The sequence below is a fragment of the Condylostylus longicornis genome, unplaced genomic scaffold (genome assembly GCF_029603195.1).
Source record: "Condylostylus longicornis isolate FDR11 unplaced genomic scaffold, ASM2960319v2 ptg000080l, whole genome shotgun sequence".
Lineage (NCBI taxonomy): Eukaryota > Metazoa > Arthropoda > Insecta > Diptera > Dolichopodidae > Condylostylus > Condylostylus longicornis.
This window is the reverse complement of record NW_026578048.1, coordinates 702,142-722,250: the sequence shown is the minus strand read 5'-3', so window position 1 is coordinate 722,250 and position 20,109 is coordinate 702,142. Positions and strand designations below refer to the sequence as shown.

Genomic DNA, 20,109 nt, shown 5'->3' with positions numbered 1-20,109 from the left:
TACATAAAAATATTTTTGTTAAATGATAACTACCATTACGTCTTGGAGAATTCATTACAGTGTCCAAATTCGAGCAATTATTTTCAATATTTACAAAAACATAGGCTATAATCATAATTTAGGGATATGCATACGAATATAAGATCATAAGACATTTCATGATTTAAATAAAAGGAAAACAGTATACTTAGTGCAGCAGATGCAGCCTACGTACCACAGTAGGAGTGCCTGAATAATATTTCTAAAATTCTAAAATAAGTTTATGAACCAAAAATTATATCACCGATAATCCTATGCAATAAATACCTTATACATAGTGTAATTTAATATTTTATCCCGAAATGAACTGTTCATTCAGATACAACATGTGTATATAGAATAAGATTTTTCGATTGTCTCTCTGCCTTCTTTCTAAGACTCTTAAATTCTAATTCTGGCGTTAAAAAATTTCATTACACATGTTGTTTTATTACTTGGAGTCGCATTAATTTTATTATCAAATTACTAGAATTATAATTCGTGAAATTTGAGTAACACGAGAGAGAAATTGCATGCATTTACTGATTGACATCTAATAATTATTGAAATTTCTCTATCGTGTCATAATAATCTCTATCTCATACAATAAATACTTAAATTCGAAATCATGCTTAATAAAAAATTTTATTTTTTTTTAATTCTCATTATAGAAAATAGTTTACTGATCTTACCACAGCAAAAATGTTGAAAACGATAATGCAATTTTCTGAAAAACATAAAATTATTAGAGGAATGATTAGTTACGCTCTTCTATGGCCATGCGGTAGTTTAATTGGTGAGTAAAATTTTGTTTTTCAACATTTTAAATTGTTTAGGTGAGATAAAATTCATCTACAACTCTAAGAATTATTAAAATTTTTAAAAATTCTTAATTTTGTTTATTTTTTTGGAATTTTAGAACAAACTTTTGTAGAAAAAAAAAATTTTAGTAATTATGATTGGTCAAAATGTATCAAGTAAGTTAAGAAGATTCCCGTGCTTGTGTGAAAAACAATTTTAACACAAATGATTTTAACGAAAAAAAAAGTCATGCCTTCATTTCTAATTCATTGTGTTGAATGTTTTCGATGGATTTTTAATTTATAATTTTAATAATACATATTTCATTATGGTCGACATATACAAGGTGTCTCGTTTCCAAGTCCACTGTTATATACCATTGTATAGGCGCTCATGAGTACAGGTCAATAGATTCGAAGTTACAGGTGGCTTAAAGTTAATTTCAACTGATTTTTTTATTTTTTGAAATTTTAAATATAACTTCGTGTCTGTGTAAGGGAGGTGCATTCTTAAATATGATTTACAAACCTTAGAATAAGGGCTTTCCTTTATGAATATCGATATTAGTTATAATCTGTTCAGATTTCGGAATGACATGCAGATTTCATATTCAATTTCTCATTTTATTGCTCAATTTATTGCTCAATTCTGCTAAATTAATTTTCATTTTTAATTACTAAATTTTTAGGTGTATTGCAATTGTGTAGTGCCAAATTAATATAAAATTTTAATCATTTACTCACATATAATAATTTTTTTTCCAAATTTTTAATAAAAAATTTCTAGATTCAGTTTATTTGGTGGTTTCTTTATGGGACCAACAATTTATATATGGATAAGATTAGCTGGAATTATGTGGCCACGTACTGATATTAAATCATCAATTTCTAAAGCATTAACAGAACAATTATCATATGATCCATTTATGATAGCATCTTTCTTATATGGTATGAGTAGAATGGAAGGAAAGGATCATAAAAGAGCTGCTGAAGAAGTAAGTCTAAAAATTTAATAGAATTTGCAATTCCAACTACATATAAAAATTTTTAATAATTTACTCTTGTAGATAAGAAATAAATTCTTTGATACATACAAAATTGGAGTCATCTATTGGCCAATTGTACAAACATTTAATTTTACATTTATACCACCAAAAAATCAAGTTGTATTTACATCAACATTTAGTATGTTTTGGACATCTTTTCTAGCTTACATTAAATCAGTTAATATTCATCATCCAGTTGATTTAGAAGTACATTTGATTGATGATATTGTTCATTTCTTGGAATTAGTTTAAAATTTTAAAATTATTTGTTTTGTTCTTCAAATTTATATTCAATTTTATTAAATTTGTGAATTAAATTAGATTTTATGTAATTTAAATGTAAAATGAATGAGAACAGTAGAGTAATCAATTAAGTAATTTATAATATCTACTTATTAATAAATATTAGAATTATGTAATACAAATTGTGTTTGCTTTTATTTCTCAATATGAAACAAGGTTTTAAGATCTTTATGTAAACTTGTTAACTTTTACCAGAAATAATTACAAAGAATAACGTAATTTCATCCAATTTAAAGTTGAAGTTCAAATAATCAGGTGTATGGAAGAAAATGGCATCTTGTTAGAGGTTGGGAATATTAAATAATGACTCTGAAACAATTCAAGTGTACATGTAGAGGAACAAGGCGCTCAAAAATTAGTATTTTTTCAACAATCTGTTAAAAACTAAGTAATTTTGCATTTACCGTCAAATTACTTTTACACAAATATTCTCTAACTTGATTTTTTATATCTGAGTTATGGAAGTTCTACTGTTATAATTGTTAGAAATCCTATATAAGAGACAGATAATATTTTGCCCTTAAATATGACAAAGAGCTTCGAAACAACTCGCATTTACAATAATATCGCAATTGGCATAATATTAAGAGCGAGTTATACGTATGTTCAAGGTCTGTTTCCTACGTCACACTAGCAAATATTTAACTAGTTAAAATACAAATTTGACAACTCAAAATTTTTAATTTTGAACATCAAAAGCAAAACTTGTCATTCTTCAATAAAATTTAGTATAATAATTTTGTTATTGTAGAAGTAATTATATCAAAATTTAATTCAATTGTAAAAATTCAAAATCTTACAAAAATGTTCCAGCTCTAATAATCAGTAAATTTGATTCAATTACAATTTTTGTATTATTGGAATAGATATTCCCGTTTCCCTCAGATGATAAGGTCCATAATGCTTTTAAAATTATTAAATAAGTATAATATTTTGAGGGGTATGATAAGTTACGGTATATTATGGCCAGCCGGATGTTTAGTAGGTATATAAACATAAAAATAATAAGAATATCGTAAAAAATTTTAATATAAAAATTTTTAGAACAAATTCTAGTAGAAAAGAAAAAATTTCCAAATTATGATTGGAATCGTTGTTTACGGTAAGCATAAATAAATTAATAATCACAAATCTCAAGACTTTTGAGATCTTGATCTTTTAATTTTCAATTCAATTCTAACAAAAAAAAAAAGATATTCAATTTTTGGATCATTTATTATTGCACCACATCTATACGGTTGGGTACGATTTATAAATATTGCTTGGCCTAATAAAGATTTTAAATCGACACTAGCAAAAGTTTTCGTTGAAGAAATTTCTTTTGATCCGTATTTAATTGCAGTATTTTTTTATGGTATGGCCATAATGGAAGGTGAATCTAATAGAAATGCATTAAATGAGGTAAGTATTCGAATATTTACACATGATGAATTTCATTCGTAAATCATTGAATTCACTTGATGGCCAAATTGCTGCTCTTAATTAAACAAGTTTTTGATAAATTATAGGTGTTGCCAGACTTTTTTTTTTACAAATTATTGCATACAAAATTAACAAAATTATTTTCATACATTTTAGGTAAAAGAAAAATTTCCAAAAACGCTCTTATATAGCATTTTATTTTGGCCTACTATACAGCTTATTAATTTTAAATATATTAGTACTGGTTATCAAGTTTTAACGATTTCAGTTTGCAGTTTCTTTTGGACACTAATTTTAGCTTTAATAAAATCATCAAATAAAGATGTGAATATATTTATGAATTAATAAAATTTGTAATTTATAAGAACACAATTGTTTTTTATTTTGAAAACGAAAAGGTTTCCGAAATGTAATTGAAAATATTTTAAATTTTTCATTTTTCTAAATAGTTCATAAAACATCTTAAATTTTTCTATAATATTTATTCATAACGATATCAGCTCCTCTACTATTAAAATCTAATACTAAGAATTTTGCAAAAAAAAAAAAATTATGGTTTGTGTACATAATACAAAAAATTTATTTTAGTAAAGATTTTTCATTTTCGTCAATTTTCTAATCTAAATAAGCTCTATCTAGTGATAAGTTTCCATATACTAAATTAAAACTTTATTATTTATTTATTCCTTCTGTTTGATAGATGGCGCACGCATTACATAAAAGATTTTTATTTTATAGTGTACAATGTACATGCATTTTATTTCTTGATTAATTGCACATTGTAAGAAATGGAAATTTAGAAAATAAGAAAAAGAAAAATATTGCAACGTGATATTTTTTGTAAACTTTGTAATTATAGATGGCACTTTGATTAGAAATTTTTTAATTAATTATTTTTAATTAATAAAATTATAAGCATAATATTAAGTTCCAATCCAATTAACCCTTAACTAATAATGTGTTTTTCAGTTCGTGTATAGCTGCTGATTCAATGGTTATTTTTGAGATCCATAATTAAAAGTCTATAACTTTTGTAAAAAGAGAAGCAAAAAAATTTTTTTGTTTTTTAAAATTTTTTAAGTAAATAAGTAAATTTATTCAAAATTTCACTCTGATCAGTGATTTATGTACAGAGTGATTCAGTAATAAGTGGTACAACATATGTATGTATAACATCAATTATAGGTTTCATAGCACAACAGTTTCTGAGATACAGCTTATATGTAAAATACTAACATAATTCTAATTTTTTAAAAGATGCTTTCCCTTGGTCTATTCTGGGACCTGAAACATCACAAGATCCTTTTGTTGTAGAGTTTTTTCAAGAATTTTTATACATGCTGCATAACCATAATGATATTTGTGAGTCAATCTTGTTTATTTTCAATACAGATCTGTATACTTCTTGGGTTTAGATATCCTTCTTACTGTTATACATACTAACCCCTATATAATTTTTTGTTATATATACCCTCTATATAATATAAGTATATCAAATAAGGAAGTTCTTATATAAGAAAAATATTTGGTGTCCTGTTGATATTTGACATTTTAACACTTCATTAAAACCCTTAATTTTTTAATCTTTAAATTTTTCACTTTTCGCTTGCCCCATTTTTGATTCATTATTATTAACATTGTGTGTGTGTGTTGCATTTAGTGTGTAAATTAAAAAAAAGAAATTCAAAGATTTCTTAAATTTCATTGTGATTAAATTTTAATAATTGCGTAACCAATTAAATTCTTTCAATTAAATTTAAATTAATTAATTATGATAAAGCAATTATGCATGAATAAGTTTGTGCTAACGCCCAATACAACCAAAAACTGGTTTTTTTATTTTATTCTGTAGATTTCATGCTGCAAAACTTGTTTTTCTCTTAAATTATAAATTTGAACTGGTTATACTCTTGTATTTGTGCACGCATCATATTGGGCTCATAAGAAAAAAAAAGATTTACTTAATCCGTAAGTGATTCGTAGTAATAATAACAGTAATAATAGCCATATTTATTTTATAATTATTAATTAAAATGGAAGCAATAATTGCCTGTTCTAATCACAACAACCCCATTTGAGTGAAGAGAGACACATGGAATTTTCTCAATAATAAAGAGAAATTTTTGATATAGAGCAATCGCAGTATTTTATGAACTTATTTGTGTACTTGTAAACTCTATACCCTAACACACAAACATATTTTAATTAAGCAAATTATCATTCAAGGAGACGAAATTAAATAAAAGTTTAAATCACTTATTTGTTTGTCATAATGGGGAAATAAGATGCTGCAGTATTCTAATAGAACATCGGGGATTATAACAAGCGCATCATTGGTAATTGTACGTTAATTATAACAGTTAAAACACTTGAATAATTTTTGAAAAGTACTTGGCTTTCAAAATATTTTTTCGGATATAAAACAATAATCAACTCTAAAGAGATTCGCGAGCGTGGATTCGAATTTCTGCAAATTTAAAATTTGACATGAATACTGTAGAATTCACTAATATACTTATATATTTTCTATTTTTCACTATAATAGCCAGACATTGGTAATAACACTATGTAAGGGACAAAATGTCTCTTAGGTATACTTTTTGAAAATAGTTCATTTCACTTTCCTTGCAATTTCCTTCCAAGGAAATTATTTTGTTTGAGTGTCCATTAACATATTAAGAATAAACAGTTTATGTTACATCAATTTAATTTGTAATCAATTTTTTATATTAAGCAAATTGTGTGCAGGCGATTGACATTGTCAGCTCATATTGGATTAGACGTTCAACTGATTAAAATCTTAATATATGAGATTAAATTCAAACACATCAATTGATATTTTTGGATAATAAAAAATTTTTAATACATAATTAAATATTTATTAACTATGGTGGTTTGCAATTTAACTGCAAAATTAATAGCAAAAATGCAGCTGCCATTTTTAACAACTCTGCACATAAAGGATTTGGTATTTATGCTTATATATCTTATCGCTTTTCTGGAAAAAGCATCTTTAACTATAAAATTCGGTAACTAATTAATAAATAAATGTAAAGAATGTAATTTTACAACTTATTTTTTAAAAGTAATTAAATATTTAGTTATAAAAATGAAATTTTAATTTTAAATAAAAATTTTATAGCAAAAATTTGTATTGCTATTACTAATATCCTTGTTTTTATATCCGTACGAACGCATATTCGAAGGGTATACTAAATTTGCCTTACCGTTTGTAATAATGATCTGAGATATAGACTTAAGTGTATGTTTTTGATCAACGTCGAATTCTGAGTCGATTTAGGTTCGTTTAGGTCCGTCGGTCTGTCTATCCGTCCGTCCCAACGATAACTCAAAAACGAATAAAGCAATCGGCACCAAACTTTCACAAGTTGTTTCTTTTGTGCAAACGACGGTTGCTATTACAATTGAGCCAATTCGGACAACGGTTTCGGGTAGCTACCACACAACTCAAAGAGATTTTTTTTAATTCAATAAAGATAACAATATCAAATTTCTCAAAGATGTGTCCAATTACACTCTTCATATGTTCTGAAAGTTTTGATGGAATGGCTGCACTGATTCGGGTAGTTGCTATACAACTCCATAAGCCATTTTAAAAGATTTGGGAAAATAATAGAGTTAGATTCATGAAACTTGGCAGTCGTGTGTCCAATTATAGTTCAGACATATACGTGCAGTTTCTATAGAGTGGATTGTCAGGTTCGAACACAATAGAGCTAAATACAAAAATAACAATAGAGCTAATTCTAGATAATTCAAAAACAAATTTTAAACTCAGATTGCTAACGTACAGGTTATAATAATCGGTATAAACTGACCGAAACGTTTTTACTTGTTATTTTAAAGTTTATTGAAAAATATAAAAAAATTTTGGTCGTATAATTTGAAGATATTATTTAAAGCACCTTATTCTTAATTTTTTTTTTATTTCATTTTCATTTAAAATTTTTTTAAATAAAAATTAAAAAAATTCTTTATTATCCTTTTTTTAAATTACAACATTCTATTTACATTCCTTCATCACAAAATTCAAAATTTAAAAATTAAAAATTTTCTATAGTTGTGTTCCTTAGAAATGAGCTTCAGAAAAAATGAAGAAATACTTGAGATCCCGACATATAATTTTAGATTTTTGTATGATTTTGTATGAAGTTTAACACCCTGTTTCCTCAAACGAAATACAAGACTGCGAGGGCATTACCTATACCCGTAAATAATAGTAATAAAATGCAAATTTCATCGAATTACGCTTAGTAAAAAGTAGTCTGCGAACATCTCTTGCCTCTGCGTCTAAGAAAAGTAGCTAAAAATAATTATCCTTGAAAATGAACTTGTCGAATATCGAAATTAAATTCAAAATTTTCAAAATATTTACTTATATGAATCTTACGCATATTCACATAACCGTACAGTAACAAAATTATTCATTACTTTACTGTTATACAAGAGTTCTTGTAATAATTAAATAATTACAGAAAATTTTGAAGAAAAGCAGATTCACATATTTTGATTAAAATATAGATTGTATAAAGGGTTCAGATTAAAATCTAGTGGATGTAAAGGGTACAGAGTGAGAATGTGTAGAAGTGGATGTTGGACTTTATTTGAAATATGGCAAATTTTTGACAGTGCATACTATATAAACATATTTTTTGGGTTGGAACTCATATGAACATATTTTCAAGAAATTATTTTTTTGGGTTGGAATAGAATCTCAGAATGATTGCATATTATTTGTAAAAATTCACAGATGCATGACCAAACTATATAGGTATAGAATATATGTACAAATAACATTAAATAGGTGTTTCCATCTTATATAACATGTACAATGTACTATAGATAAAAAGATTTCACAAAGATCCAATACAGGAGTTTTAATTTCTTTATCTGTTCACATTCAGTTCAGTATTAATATGAAGAACACTTTGATCTTTCTTTTAGAATTTCAAATAATTCTCATGGGTCCATTATTAAAGGATAATTTTTTATTAAGAAAAAATACCATAAAGAAAAGGAAATTTTTGGAATAGAAATTGCAACTATAACCATTCTCGAAAGCAATTACAATAAAAGATGTGTACACAGAAACAATTGTGTAATAAAATTTCAAGGACTTTTTCTAAAATTTTATTAAAGGAAAACTTTTTTATCAATTTTAATTTTAATTCACTTTTATTCTTAAATATTTTGTTAAAATTTGAATTGTTTTAGAAAAACAAAGTTTGAAAATTTTTTGGTTTTTCATTTTCTTTTTAGTTATTTACCTTTCAAATGCAAAGGTCTCACGGGTCTCTGGCGTTATTACTGAAATAAATTTTTTGGGTTTACTAAATTTTATAGTTTTCTTATTTTGTTAAAAGTTAGAATATTGTTTAATTGTGTATAATATTGTGAGGAAAAAGTTTAAATTTAAATAAACTTACATACATTAACACTACATATTCTTAGATAGTAGGCTGATTCAAGGATAAAGAATTCGCATAAATATTTGACTAATAGAATTTGACTTAAAATTTCGAATTTGTGCATAGTATCCAAAATGTAAATGAATAAGTACTAATTAAATTCAAATCTATAAAGTTTTTCGCCTATATCCTGTTATTCTAAATCCAGAATTTGATTAAACCTTTCGAATATATCCCCTTATTTATGACATAATGATTTCCGATTCTTACATCTCAGTGGTTCAATACTGATGTGATCCATACGCCATTTTAGGCTTTTTGGCGTTAGCAACAACTTCTAGGTAGGTTTTTGGAGACGCCCTTTCATAATATGTAGCTCGTCTTTTTCCTATATTTACCTGAATTGTAGAATTGCAACTTTGATCCATATCCGTAATATTCACTAAATTTAAATGTATTCTGGTAAATATCCAAAACCAATAGCGTATGGATCAAAATATCTAACATTTTTTCGAAAAAAGAAATCAAATGCTAAAATAATCTATACGTAGACCGCGTTTCGAGGATTAAAATCTTGATACTAAATTGATCCATATCCGTATAACGTAATTTTGAATAGCAACCTATTTATTGACATATTGTGTACGTGTCCCCTGAAGAATTAAAATTTGCTTAATCGTGCGTGGAAGTGTTAAGATGCGTCAGCGTGCAAAATTTTTTAATTTTTTTAGCTAATTCTTTGCAATGAATTTCTCGTCATCTCCAATTCCAACTCTTCTTGATTTTATTTTAAAGTACTTAATAACAAATTACTTAAATCTTACTATCTTTGGCAACCTTTCTATTTACAAAATTGTTATTTCCAAATTTTAGTATACAAGATGAGATTTTTGGCAGTGACTCAAGTTTTTAATCTGGTAATATAATATGTGTGTGATTCTAGTTTTACGTGATCCTAAAATTTTTTAAGAGGGTTTATGACCAACTTCATCTGTTCAATTTTTGATAAATATGTCCATCGATAAGCTGAAGTTAAATATTTTATAATTGAAGGTAAATGACTTAAAAATTTTTTTCGTATACCAGCTGGAAAATTAGATTTTATTTAAATAAAATAAATTGTTTGAGAAAATAACATCCAGGAACAATTAGCAGTAGCTTGTCCAAAAAATTTGTAGAAACAACCAAGAATTTGTTATTTAATTCAGAGTCTACATTACCTCAGTATTTTATTTCCAGAGAAAAGACTAATGATTTAAAAGTTATAAATTTTTAGCAAACAAATTTCGTCCTGCATTCTTAGACAACTATATTGCCATTTAATAAAATGGCAATGGTAAAAGAGTTGATTAATAGGGCTATACTTAAAATTAATTTTCACTTGAAAACCAAATTACTATAAAGCGCCACTTCTGGCAATAGTATGATTTAAAAATTAAGCGAAATGCGAGAATCATAATTCACAAAACAAAATAGAGAAAAATATTTTGTGTTTTAATTTTTTTTTCTCTTATACAGGAAATTAATCTTACCATATTTCGAACTAAGAAGTACTTCAATTCTAGTTTATAAGTTTCCAGTATATAAATTAGGATTTTAAGCAATAAAGATTTTGTACAAGAGTAGATTAACGATTTACAATAAAAGCACCTGAAGAATAAAATAAAATGAACGAACGCAGGCACAAACTCAACTGTAAAGATTTTTCATTGATAATAATTGGTATACAATGTTCAGATTCTAGATATTTATACAAAATTAAAAAAAAAAAAACAAAACAACTTGAAAATTTCGAAAAAACATTTAAGAAACATAAACTCAGGAATTATACGAGTAAAAGTGATTATTATTTATAGATAACATTGTTTAGGTATAAGTCTAATATTTTTCATAATAATTCAGGCAAAATTCAATATTATCAATCAATTATTATCGAAAACTGAAAATTTTTTTATATTAAAGTAAAAAATGAACGTGATGTTATGGTATTGATGTGATGAAGACTTAATTGACCTTAAACTGCGCGTATACCATTATAGTTAAAAAAAAAAAACTTACTGATATAATAATGTATACCTGTATATAATAAATAACAGGTGATAATAGCAATACAAACATTAATTAAAATTTATTTAAGTATAACAATTTATATAAAAAGAAGAGTATGAAACATTTTCTAATCAATTTAAATCGTTTATTTAATTAATGGTAATAAATAATTATTGCAATATTGCAACTCTGTATTATCTTTATTTATTCTATTATATTATATTATATAGAATTCGTATTAATTTGAGTTTTAATTGGTGGTATATAGAATATTGAATATTTAATAATTATAAATATAGACCGGGGAAAATAGTTTACAATTAATTCTTACATACATATTTTAATATTTAATGAATACAATCGAAGCTCCATAACGCGAATCACAATTTTATACCGAAACTCGCTCTTGTTATAATAACAATTCGCGTTATAAAAAGAATAATAAGAGTTTTATGACACAGAATGCAACGAAACAATTCTGGTTAAAGAGAATTTCGTTTTTAACGGGAGTTCGTTTTACAGGAGTTTCACTGTATTTGTTTAGAAACTGTAAATACATGAAAAATATTTATTTACATACATTATTAAACATGAATTAAAAAATATAAGTATGTCATTCGGTTTCGATTTCTTTAATGCAAGGGCCTAATCTTGAATTTTCTAAGTTTAATTGTAAAGTATTTTTAGTTAAGAAATTGAAGTCTAAGAATTAGAGAAATTGATTTGCAATATTATAAAGTTTTAATTGAAAATACCTCTAAGATGCCCTTTTTTAGAGTAAAACTTTAGAGCTAAATAATGGAGTATTATTTTTGACACCATAACTAAGTATGAATATTGTAATTAATTCTCCTAACTAGATTAGTAAAATTTCTAAAATTAGGTATGAATGTTGTAAGTTACAGTTTGGAGTTACAATATTGTTATTGATTCGACCAGTTTGGACAATTAAAATTTCTCCTAGTTAGGAATTACAATATTCATATCTAATTTTTTTTTTGGGAAAGTTTCTTAGTGCCTCCATATGTAGTTTACTTGAGAGAGAATCCGTATATAATTTCACCGAATCTGTGGTTACTTAACGTTAAATTCTCAAAACACTATATAAAATATTGGACTCCGCTATAGATTTCCCGCAATCATTAACATAATTTTCTGCTTTCTATAAATACAATTTCAGAGAATTTCTAAAATTAATTTCAAAAGTGGTTTTATAGAAGAATACTTTGTAACGAGTAGTAAGAATTCAATTTTCAAACCGTATTTCAATTTAAAAGTAAAAATTTTTTTAAAATTTATTTTAATAAAAAAATTTGAGCACGTATGCACACACAACACATAAAATTCAATTTGCAGCAATTCATTTTATTTAAAACTAAATTTATATAGAAAAAAAAACATAGAACAAAAAAAAATATAAAATTGGTTTGAATCAATCTAATATACCCAAACATTTAGTTTATCATCTCTATTAAGGATTTTTCTTCCTTGTTTTATCCGCAACACTTTCAAAATTTGTGTTTTGCACATTTTGTATTTGTGATGACCTCGGAAATGTATCCTTTCAACAAATATAACATATGCGATTTCATTTTATCAAAAATATTTTTAGTAAAAATTTTTAATAAAAAAAAAAAAACAAAAAAAAAAAAATAATAAAAAATTATGTGAAAAATTTCAAACTATTGGAAAAATTTTTCTATGAATGAAAAACTTTTACATTTTGTTAGAAACCACATTGCAACCACATTTGAAATTGTACAAAAAAAAAACAACAAAAAAAATAAACGAATAAGAAAACTAACCAAAACTAAAACATGAAACTGCACACCCAAAATAAATTTTCAAAAAAATTTGATGTGTTCAGCACAAAACCGACCGAATTGTGTATTTTTTGAATATTTCACGCAATTCGCAAAAAATCTGTTTTTATTATTTTAAGCGTTGCCGAAAATTATGAAAATAAAATTTTCATAATTTTCATAACATCAGGGAAGCTACATAATTATAGCAACCATCTAGCAAATATAACTCCAAAAATGTAAGTTTGGTTCTTAGTATATGAATATGGCTATGAATCTAATTCTATCAGGTATCCTGTACGTGTGACAATTTCGTTTGTTATAGAGCTTTTAAGCCGAATAGAAATTATTGATTAATTAAAACTCTTTATGGTCAAAAATTAATTTTTTTGCTTTAGTAAAAATTCCAGTTCTAGATCCCTGATTCAACTAGTATGTATAAAACTTGTATGTATAAAGTTTTACAGATAAAAGTTTTCACAAAAATCAACCGGTTCAGCCGAAATTGAAATGTACGAATGTATATACATTTCAAAATATACACAGACACAGCATTAAACCGATGCCTCTCAAAAATAGACAATATAATCTCTACATTTCGTTGGACCCGAATTTCCATCATGGAGAAAGGCATTGAAATTTAATAAAATTTGGGAAATTTGGTACATGTTATCACTGCAATACCTCGCTGATTGTATGCAATGCGGTTGTGGTGAAAACTGAAATGTTAAAAAAAAACAAACAAAAAAAAAGAAAATTTTGTTATGTTTGACAACATGTGTGTATGAGTTTTTTGTTGTTGTTTTTATTGTTTTTATTGTTTTTTTTTTGATATCCTCATTCATCCTCAAGCGATATTTGGTCTTGAATATATCTGTTTCCTAAATAAATGCTATTATTTGTTATTTGTTCTTATTTTCGTTAATTTAATCTCAAAAAAAAGTATTGGAAAAGTTAGAAAAACTAAATTGATAACACTTACGAGAAAAGAGTGTTATAGTTTATCACATAATACATATAAATGTAAGCAAGTGTGTATGTATAGTGTAAAGTGGTAAACTGAATGTGGAATGATCAATTGGTAGGTAAATAAACAATTATTGAAAATGAATTTGTCAAATTGTTAAAAAAAAACCAAAGGTTGTTTAAAATTATGTGTGAAAATTGGAAACATGTTGGAAAAATCATTAATTTTAACATGCTGACATAACCTTCTTTTGAATGTGCACTAAATTTCAGGTAAGGTTGTGTATACTTTAGTTCATTATGGATTCAGTTTTGCAATATATTTAGAGTTTTTCTTTTTTTTGAGGAAGAGTTTAAAGTGCTTAACAAATAATGTTTATCTTGCGTTAGTGAAAGCACACAAAACGCAAAAAATTTTTATATTAAAAGAATGCTAAAAAAGTTTTAGTAGATTAAGTTGGTCAAAAAAGTTGGTTATGCACTTTGGTCAAGCATGTGGATTGTGCTAGTAGGTCATGCTAGTTAGTTATGCAGGTTGGTCATGCAAATCTGTCATGCAAGTTAGTCAAGCAAGTTGGTAAAAAAAGTTTGTCATACGTTATGGTCAAGCATATAGGTTGTGCTAGTAGGTTATGCAAGTTGGTCGTGCAAGTTGGTCATGCAAGTTGGTCATGCATCCTGGTCATGCAAGTCGGTTATGCAAGTCGGTTATGCATGTTTATCGTGCAAGTTGATCATGCAAGTTGGTCATGCAAATTGGTCAAAAAAGTTGGTCATGCAAGTTGGTCAAGCAAATTGATCAAAAACGTTGATTATACATTTTGGTCAAGCATGTAGGTCATGTAAGTTAGCCGTGCAAGTTGGTTATGCAAGCCGGTCATGCAAGTTGGTCATGCAAATTGATAATGCTAGTTGGCCAAGAAAGTTGGTTATATATATAAGCCATGTCAGTTGGATATGCAAGTTGGTCATGCATCCTGGTCATGCAAGTCGGTTATGCAAGTTGGTCAAGAAAGCTGGTTATATATGTAAGCCATGTCATTTGGATATGCAAGTTGGTCGTGCATCCTGGTCATGTAAGTCGGTTATTCAAGTTAATCATGCAAGTTGATCATGCAAGTAGGTCATGCAAGTTAGTCAAAGAAGTTGGGTAAAAAACGTTGGTCATACGTTATGGTCAAGCATGTAGGTTGTGCTAGTAGGTCATGGTAGTCGGTTATGCAAGTTGATCATGCAAAATGGTCATGCAAGTTGATCATGCAAGTTGCTCTAGCAAGTAGATCACAAAAGTTGGTCATACATTTTGGTCAAGTATGTAGGTCGTCTAAGTTGGTCGTGCAAGTTAGTTATGCAAGTTAGTCAAGCAAGCTGGTTAAAAAAGTTGGTCATGCGGTATAGTCAAGCATATAGGTCGTCTAAGTAGGTTGGTTATCTATCTCGACTATGTATGTTTGTCATTCAGATTACTTATATAAGCTTGGTATTCATATTAATCAGTTACCTAAAAGTATTCAATATTTTAAAACATGCTATTAAAAACATCATTTTAAAAAAATTTAAATTTATATACCTGAACTAATCAAATTAATTTTGATATTTAAATTGTGCAATTTTAATGCAACCCGAGACAATATTTTAATAGTATTTTTTAATATTTCTCTTGAATAAAATATTAAATACTTAAAATAATTACTATTAAAATATTTTTAACCGGTGTAAAAAACAATTTTTAACAAACAATCAAATTAAATTGCTTAATAGCATCAAGAGGACAATTTGCGTAAATGCCAATCAGATTGAAGCTGCTTCACTAGCGAACACGTTTTCATCAAAATACTGAGGAATAGAAGCCAACCAATATTAAATCAAAAAAGAAAAAAAAAGAAATTAAAAACTGCAAATTTAGAAAACAAAAAAATGTAGAACAATAAATGCGAGTAGCTGTTTCTTTCGGAGAACGTTGAAAATTAAAACTCATCAATATTTGTGGAAGGCTGTTAGAAGAAAAGAACAAAATCGTTAGACAATATCAAAAATATTTTTATATTTCAATGTCCAAATATTATTTTAGAGTGCAATATTAAATATCAATAATGTTTAAAAAAAAAATTCTTAAGTGACCTTTCACATTTAATATTTACAAAAGAAAAATTGCTATATAGACGCATTCCAGTAGCAAAGAGTCTAAGGAAGAGAGAAAATATTTTTTGATAAAAAATATTTTTATATTATTTTATAAATACTCCTGAAGGATGAACACCTCTAAAAGGAAATTAAAAATTATTAATTGGCATAAATGATGCAACAAAATTAAATGACATTTTGCCGAAAGGAACAAGAAAAGGTTTTCGTCTTTTTTTCATTATATTAAAAAAAAATTCTTATATTAATTTAAATTGATTAGCATTAAGCACTTCTACATGACTAATTTTATAATATCAATTACAAAGTCAGGTTCAGTTTCATATAATACAGACGAAATAGAAAAGAAATTTTTTCAGATTTAAAGTCAAAGGACTTTTGCGTTTTAAAGTAAAAGGACAATTTTTTAAGAGTATAACTTCGTAAAAAATGAAAAAAAAAACAAGAAAAATTTGGAAAAACAATCTGAAATATGCCGAAATTGTGATATGTATTTATTTCATTTTAGTGTTATTGTTAATATTAATTCACGTCAGAAAGTCTAACATCTTCGAATATTCTCTAATAAGTTATTGTGTAGGTATACTAAATATTGTTGGTGCATTCGCGCATCTTTCATCAGTTGCAAGCATTTAATATAGAAATTTTTTTCATATATTTAAAATTTAATATTTTCTTTCCATTTGATTTGATATTTTTTACAAGATGCATGTATAAAATTTAAAATATAGAAAAACATTTCGAATGAATCATAAATTAATGCGAGTTGAAGTGAGCAATAAATTCCATATAAATATGCAGTATAGTTATATACAAGCAGTAAACAAATCGTTATTGTCCATTTGAGAGCAATAAATAACTGTATACTGTTATAATTTGGATTAATTGTCATTATTGTTTCGAACGTGAATTGAAAAAAAATTGGGCAATGCCCCAATTAAATGAGTTTATTTGATCGTAAATTTTTTTTGTGTGTTTATATGTATGAAAATCATAATTACTTTTGGAAAGTGAAAGTATATCAAAAAATTGAAGATTACTAAGTTATTAAATAAAATCCATAGTGTTATTGCGATAATATTAATACATGAGGAAATTCAAGAAAACAGAATTTTAAAATGAATATTTCAAGTGATCCTCAATTTTTTTCATATTACACCTACTTGCCGGTTTTGTTGGAACTTTTTAACATACTATTTACGATATACCGTTTTCGAAATTTGCCATAGAAGGTTATGAAAGCGGGCACCAAACTGTCAGTTCAGTTTATGATAGCTCGAGTATAAAGGATAAAGCTTAGGAATCTTGAAAAAAAAATCACAAATTAAAATAATGTTGTCCAATTTATTTAATCAATAATATAATATAATTAAGACAGAAGTGACGGCGCTATAAAATTTTGAAAGCTTCAGATAACAGTATACATACTATAGTCTTAGTTCTAATGGGAGACTTATTTTTTGCAATTTCTAATTTTATGTATCAGGTATCAGGTATATTCAGGTCAATGTTAGGTATATTCAGTTTTGTGTATTTATCAGAGCAGAATAACCTGCTCAACGGAAATTAGTTGATAAATCATTCAACATTGATAAATTATTTATTTTTATTGAAAGATTTTTTTTCACCTCTTTTTCTTTTCAAATTATGGCCCCTTAAAAGTAATAAAATAGAGTTTTCGGCACTCAATTTTTCCTGAAATCGTTGGCTTTTTAGATTTTGTGCTCATCCTAAATTTATGCAATATTTATTGTATTATATATTGATAAATTAATGAGGATAATTTGAAAATACAAGACCTGCACAAAATGCTGTAACTTCCAAAACGCAGTATAAAAAGTTTTAATACATTTAACGTTTTTACTGCGAAATGGAAGTCACACACGTTTGTTGTTTTTATAAAACATATAACGTCAATTTTGAGTGTACACTTAGAATGTTTACAAACAATGAATTTTTGTTTGTTGAGCGAAAATGTGCTATTTCACGTTTATACATAAATGGTTTGACTCGAACTTACTTTAAATGTTATATTTCCTATTTTTTAATTTTTGTAATATTTTGTTAATTATTCACTAGACACAGACTAGAAAGACTAATCTTGTTATATTAGGGAACCAATTCGTGCAGTCTATTTTTAAGTTACTCGTTTTCCCAATTTTTCTTACGGTAAAATTTCCAACCACCTCTATTATAGAATTTATATACGTATGTGTGACAATTTAAACTGCATGCATGAATAACGATATTCTAATATGGGTTTTGAGTTTTGGTTTAGAATATGTTTTAGGAAAATAAAAAAAAAAATAAAATATTTTTTATATCAATTAAAATTAAAATATCATGTTTCAGAATTCGTTAGGTTAAAGTTTTTATCATCAGTTCAATAATTATTCATTTTTTTCGGTGCATGTAGATGCGGTTTTCTTTTATATTTGCTCTCCTATAGCCGGTTATTATTTTCAAAAATGTTTTCTATTCTGTTTCGCACCTTTTCATATGATATTTTTTTTCTTGCTTCCACTTTTTGTTTTTGTAATTGAAGTGGTTAAAATCTAAGCAGAATTTTAACAAGTTGCTGAGATACAAGATTTAAAAAAGAAATATAAATAACGTAATATTCGTATTCAACTTTTCGAATTTGGTTTATAATGGTAAAAGCTGGCGTGTCGAATATGATGACAACATTATTCATTTTTGAATTTTACAAATAAAAGAGCTTACTCTTGGTGCAACCAAAATTCTAGCCTTCTTTTTCCATATTTCATTTTAGTATTTTGAAATTTTAATTAAGATCGTAAAATTTTTTCTTATGCGTTAGTTAATTTTGCTCTATTTCTTTCCTAATTTCGTCCTTTTCATGCTTAGGGCCTCTTTGCTTTTGCCATGTAACATATACGAACTCAGCGCACATATCAGTATAATTACAGTTAACTGTAGTTCTTAAGTGCATTTTCATTTTTGAAACATGTCTGGAGAATCATTGTCCAGGAGTTGAGTTATTAACAGTATATAGTTAAAGTTATCTTATAGTTAAATAGTCCAACTGCACTGCTTCATTTTCTTAAAAAAAAAATTACGTTTAATTTTTCAACATCTTGTGCACCAGATTTTACCTTCTTGTACTGGTCATACAATGTTGCACGTACAGAATTTCACAAAAAAAAATATAAAAATAAGAACAATAGCGGCAAATTACGTATTTAGAATATATTTTCAGGATGAAATCAAGTAGTATAAAATTCTACGTATGTGTTAGTCATTAGAATTACTAATTTTAGGATATAATTTTCCAATCTGAATACAGAGAAGTACCATAGATTTTGGGAATAAATGGCAGGAGTACTGAAATTTTATAATATTATATATGTGTACGTAATCAGCAACGTTATACCTTTAAAACTAATTTCAATTTCAATGAATAGATTGCTTTCAAAATTAGACCACATTGCAACCGATTTTCCAATGATATTTTCGATTACGAACATTATGTATGTACACTGAGTTATTCCCCTATTGCATTAAGCACTAATATGTTAATTAGTATAGAAAAATATGTCTGAACATTACAGGAATGATACTTTGAATGACAGGAAAAATTGTCTGATTTAATAAATAATAAGCAAAATTTTGATATAATCAAAAAATTTTTAATGTCAACATTCCAAAAAAAATTTAGATTCTATTGCTTTTTATATTAATTAATATTTTGGAATTTTAATGTTGCATTTTAAATAATAGAGGTTTTTGCAAAAAAGTTTGTGAAACTGGCAATCTTAAATTCCAATCACTTATTCAATATTATCACATAATTCATAAATTAAGATTTCAGACTAAAATTTCGAAATTTCGAAAATCTTATTTTCTTATGTGTTAAATAGATTCTCTTATAAAATTATATACATAGGAAATGTTCTTCAAACTGTTAGCTGTTACCTGTTATAAAGAATTTTGAATTAGTATTATGTACTCTTGGATTTTTTAAGTTGTATTGTATTCATTCATGACGTTCACTTTGCGCTCTCACTTCTCAATCAGTTTTTATTGCTTTTTGGACGTAATTCTGTTACGACTACGAATTTAAAGGAAAATGGAATAAACATTAATTTATAGTTCGATTAAATTTAAAATA

General features: G+C 26.3%; 1 protein-coding gene across 3 annotated transcripts in view; it reads left to right on the top strand.

The window, feature by feature from the left end:
- Positions 1–2,199, top strand: part of LOC129613056 (uncharacterized) — a 189,040-nt gene extending 186,841 nt beyond the window's left edge. For all 3 annotated transcript variants that reach the window (XM_055526967.1, XM_055526965.1, XM_055526968.1), the window contains 4 exons: positions 690–814; positions 938–995; positions 1,606–1,813; positions 1,886–2,199. In XM_055526967.1, coding sequence (XP_055382942.1) covers positions 721–814; positions 938–995; positions 1,606–1,813; positions 1,886–2,116 — 591 coding nt within the window. In that variant the 5' untranslated portion in view covers positions 690–720 and the 3' untranslated portion in view covers positions 2,117–2,199. The remainder of the gene's footprint in view (positions 1–689; positions 815–937; positions 996–1,605; positions 1,814–1,885) is intronic.
- Positions 2,200–20,109: the final 17,910 nt, after the last annotated feature.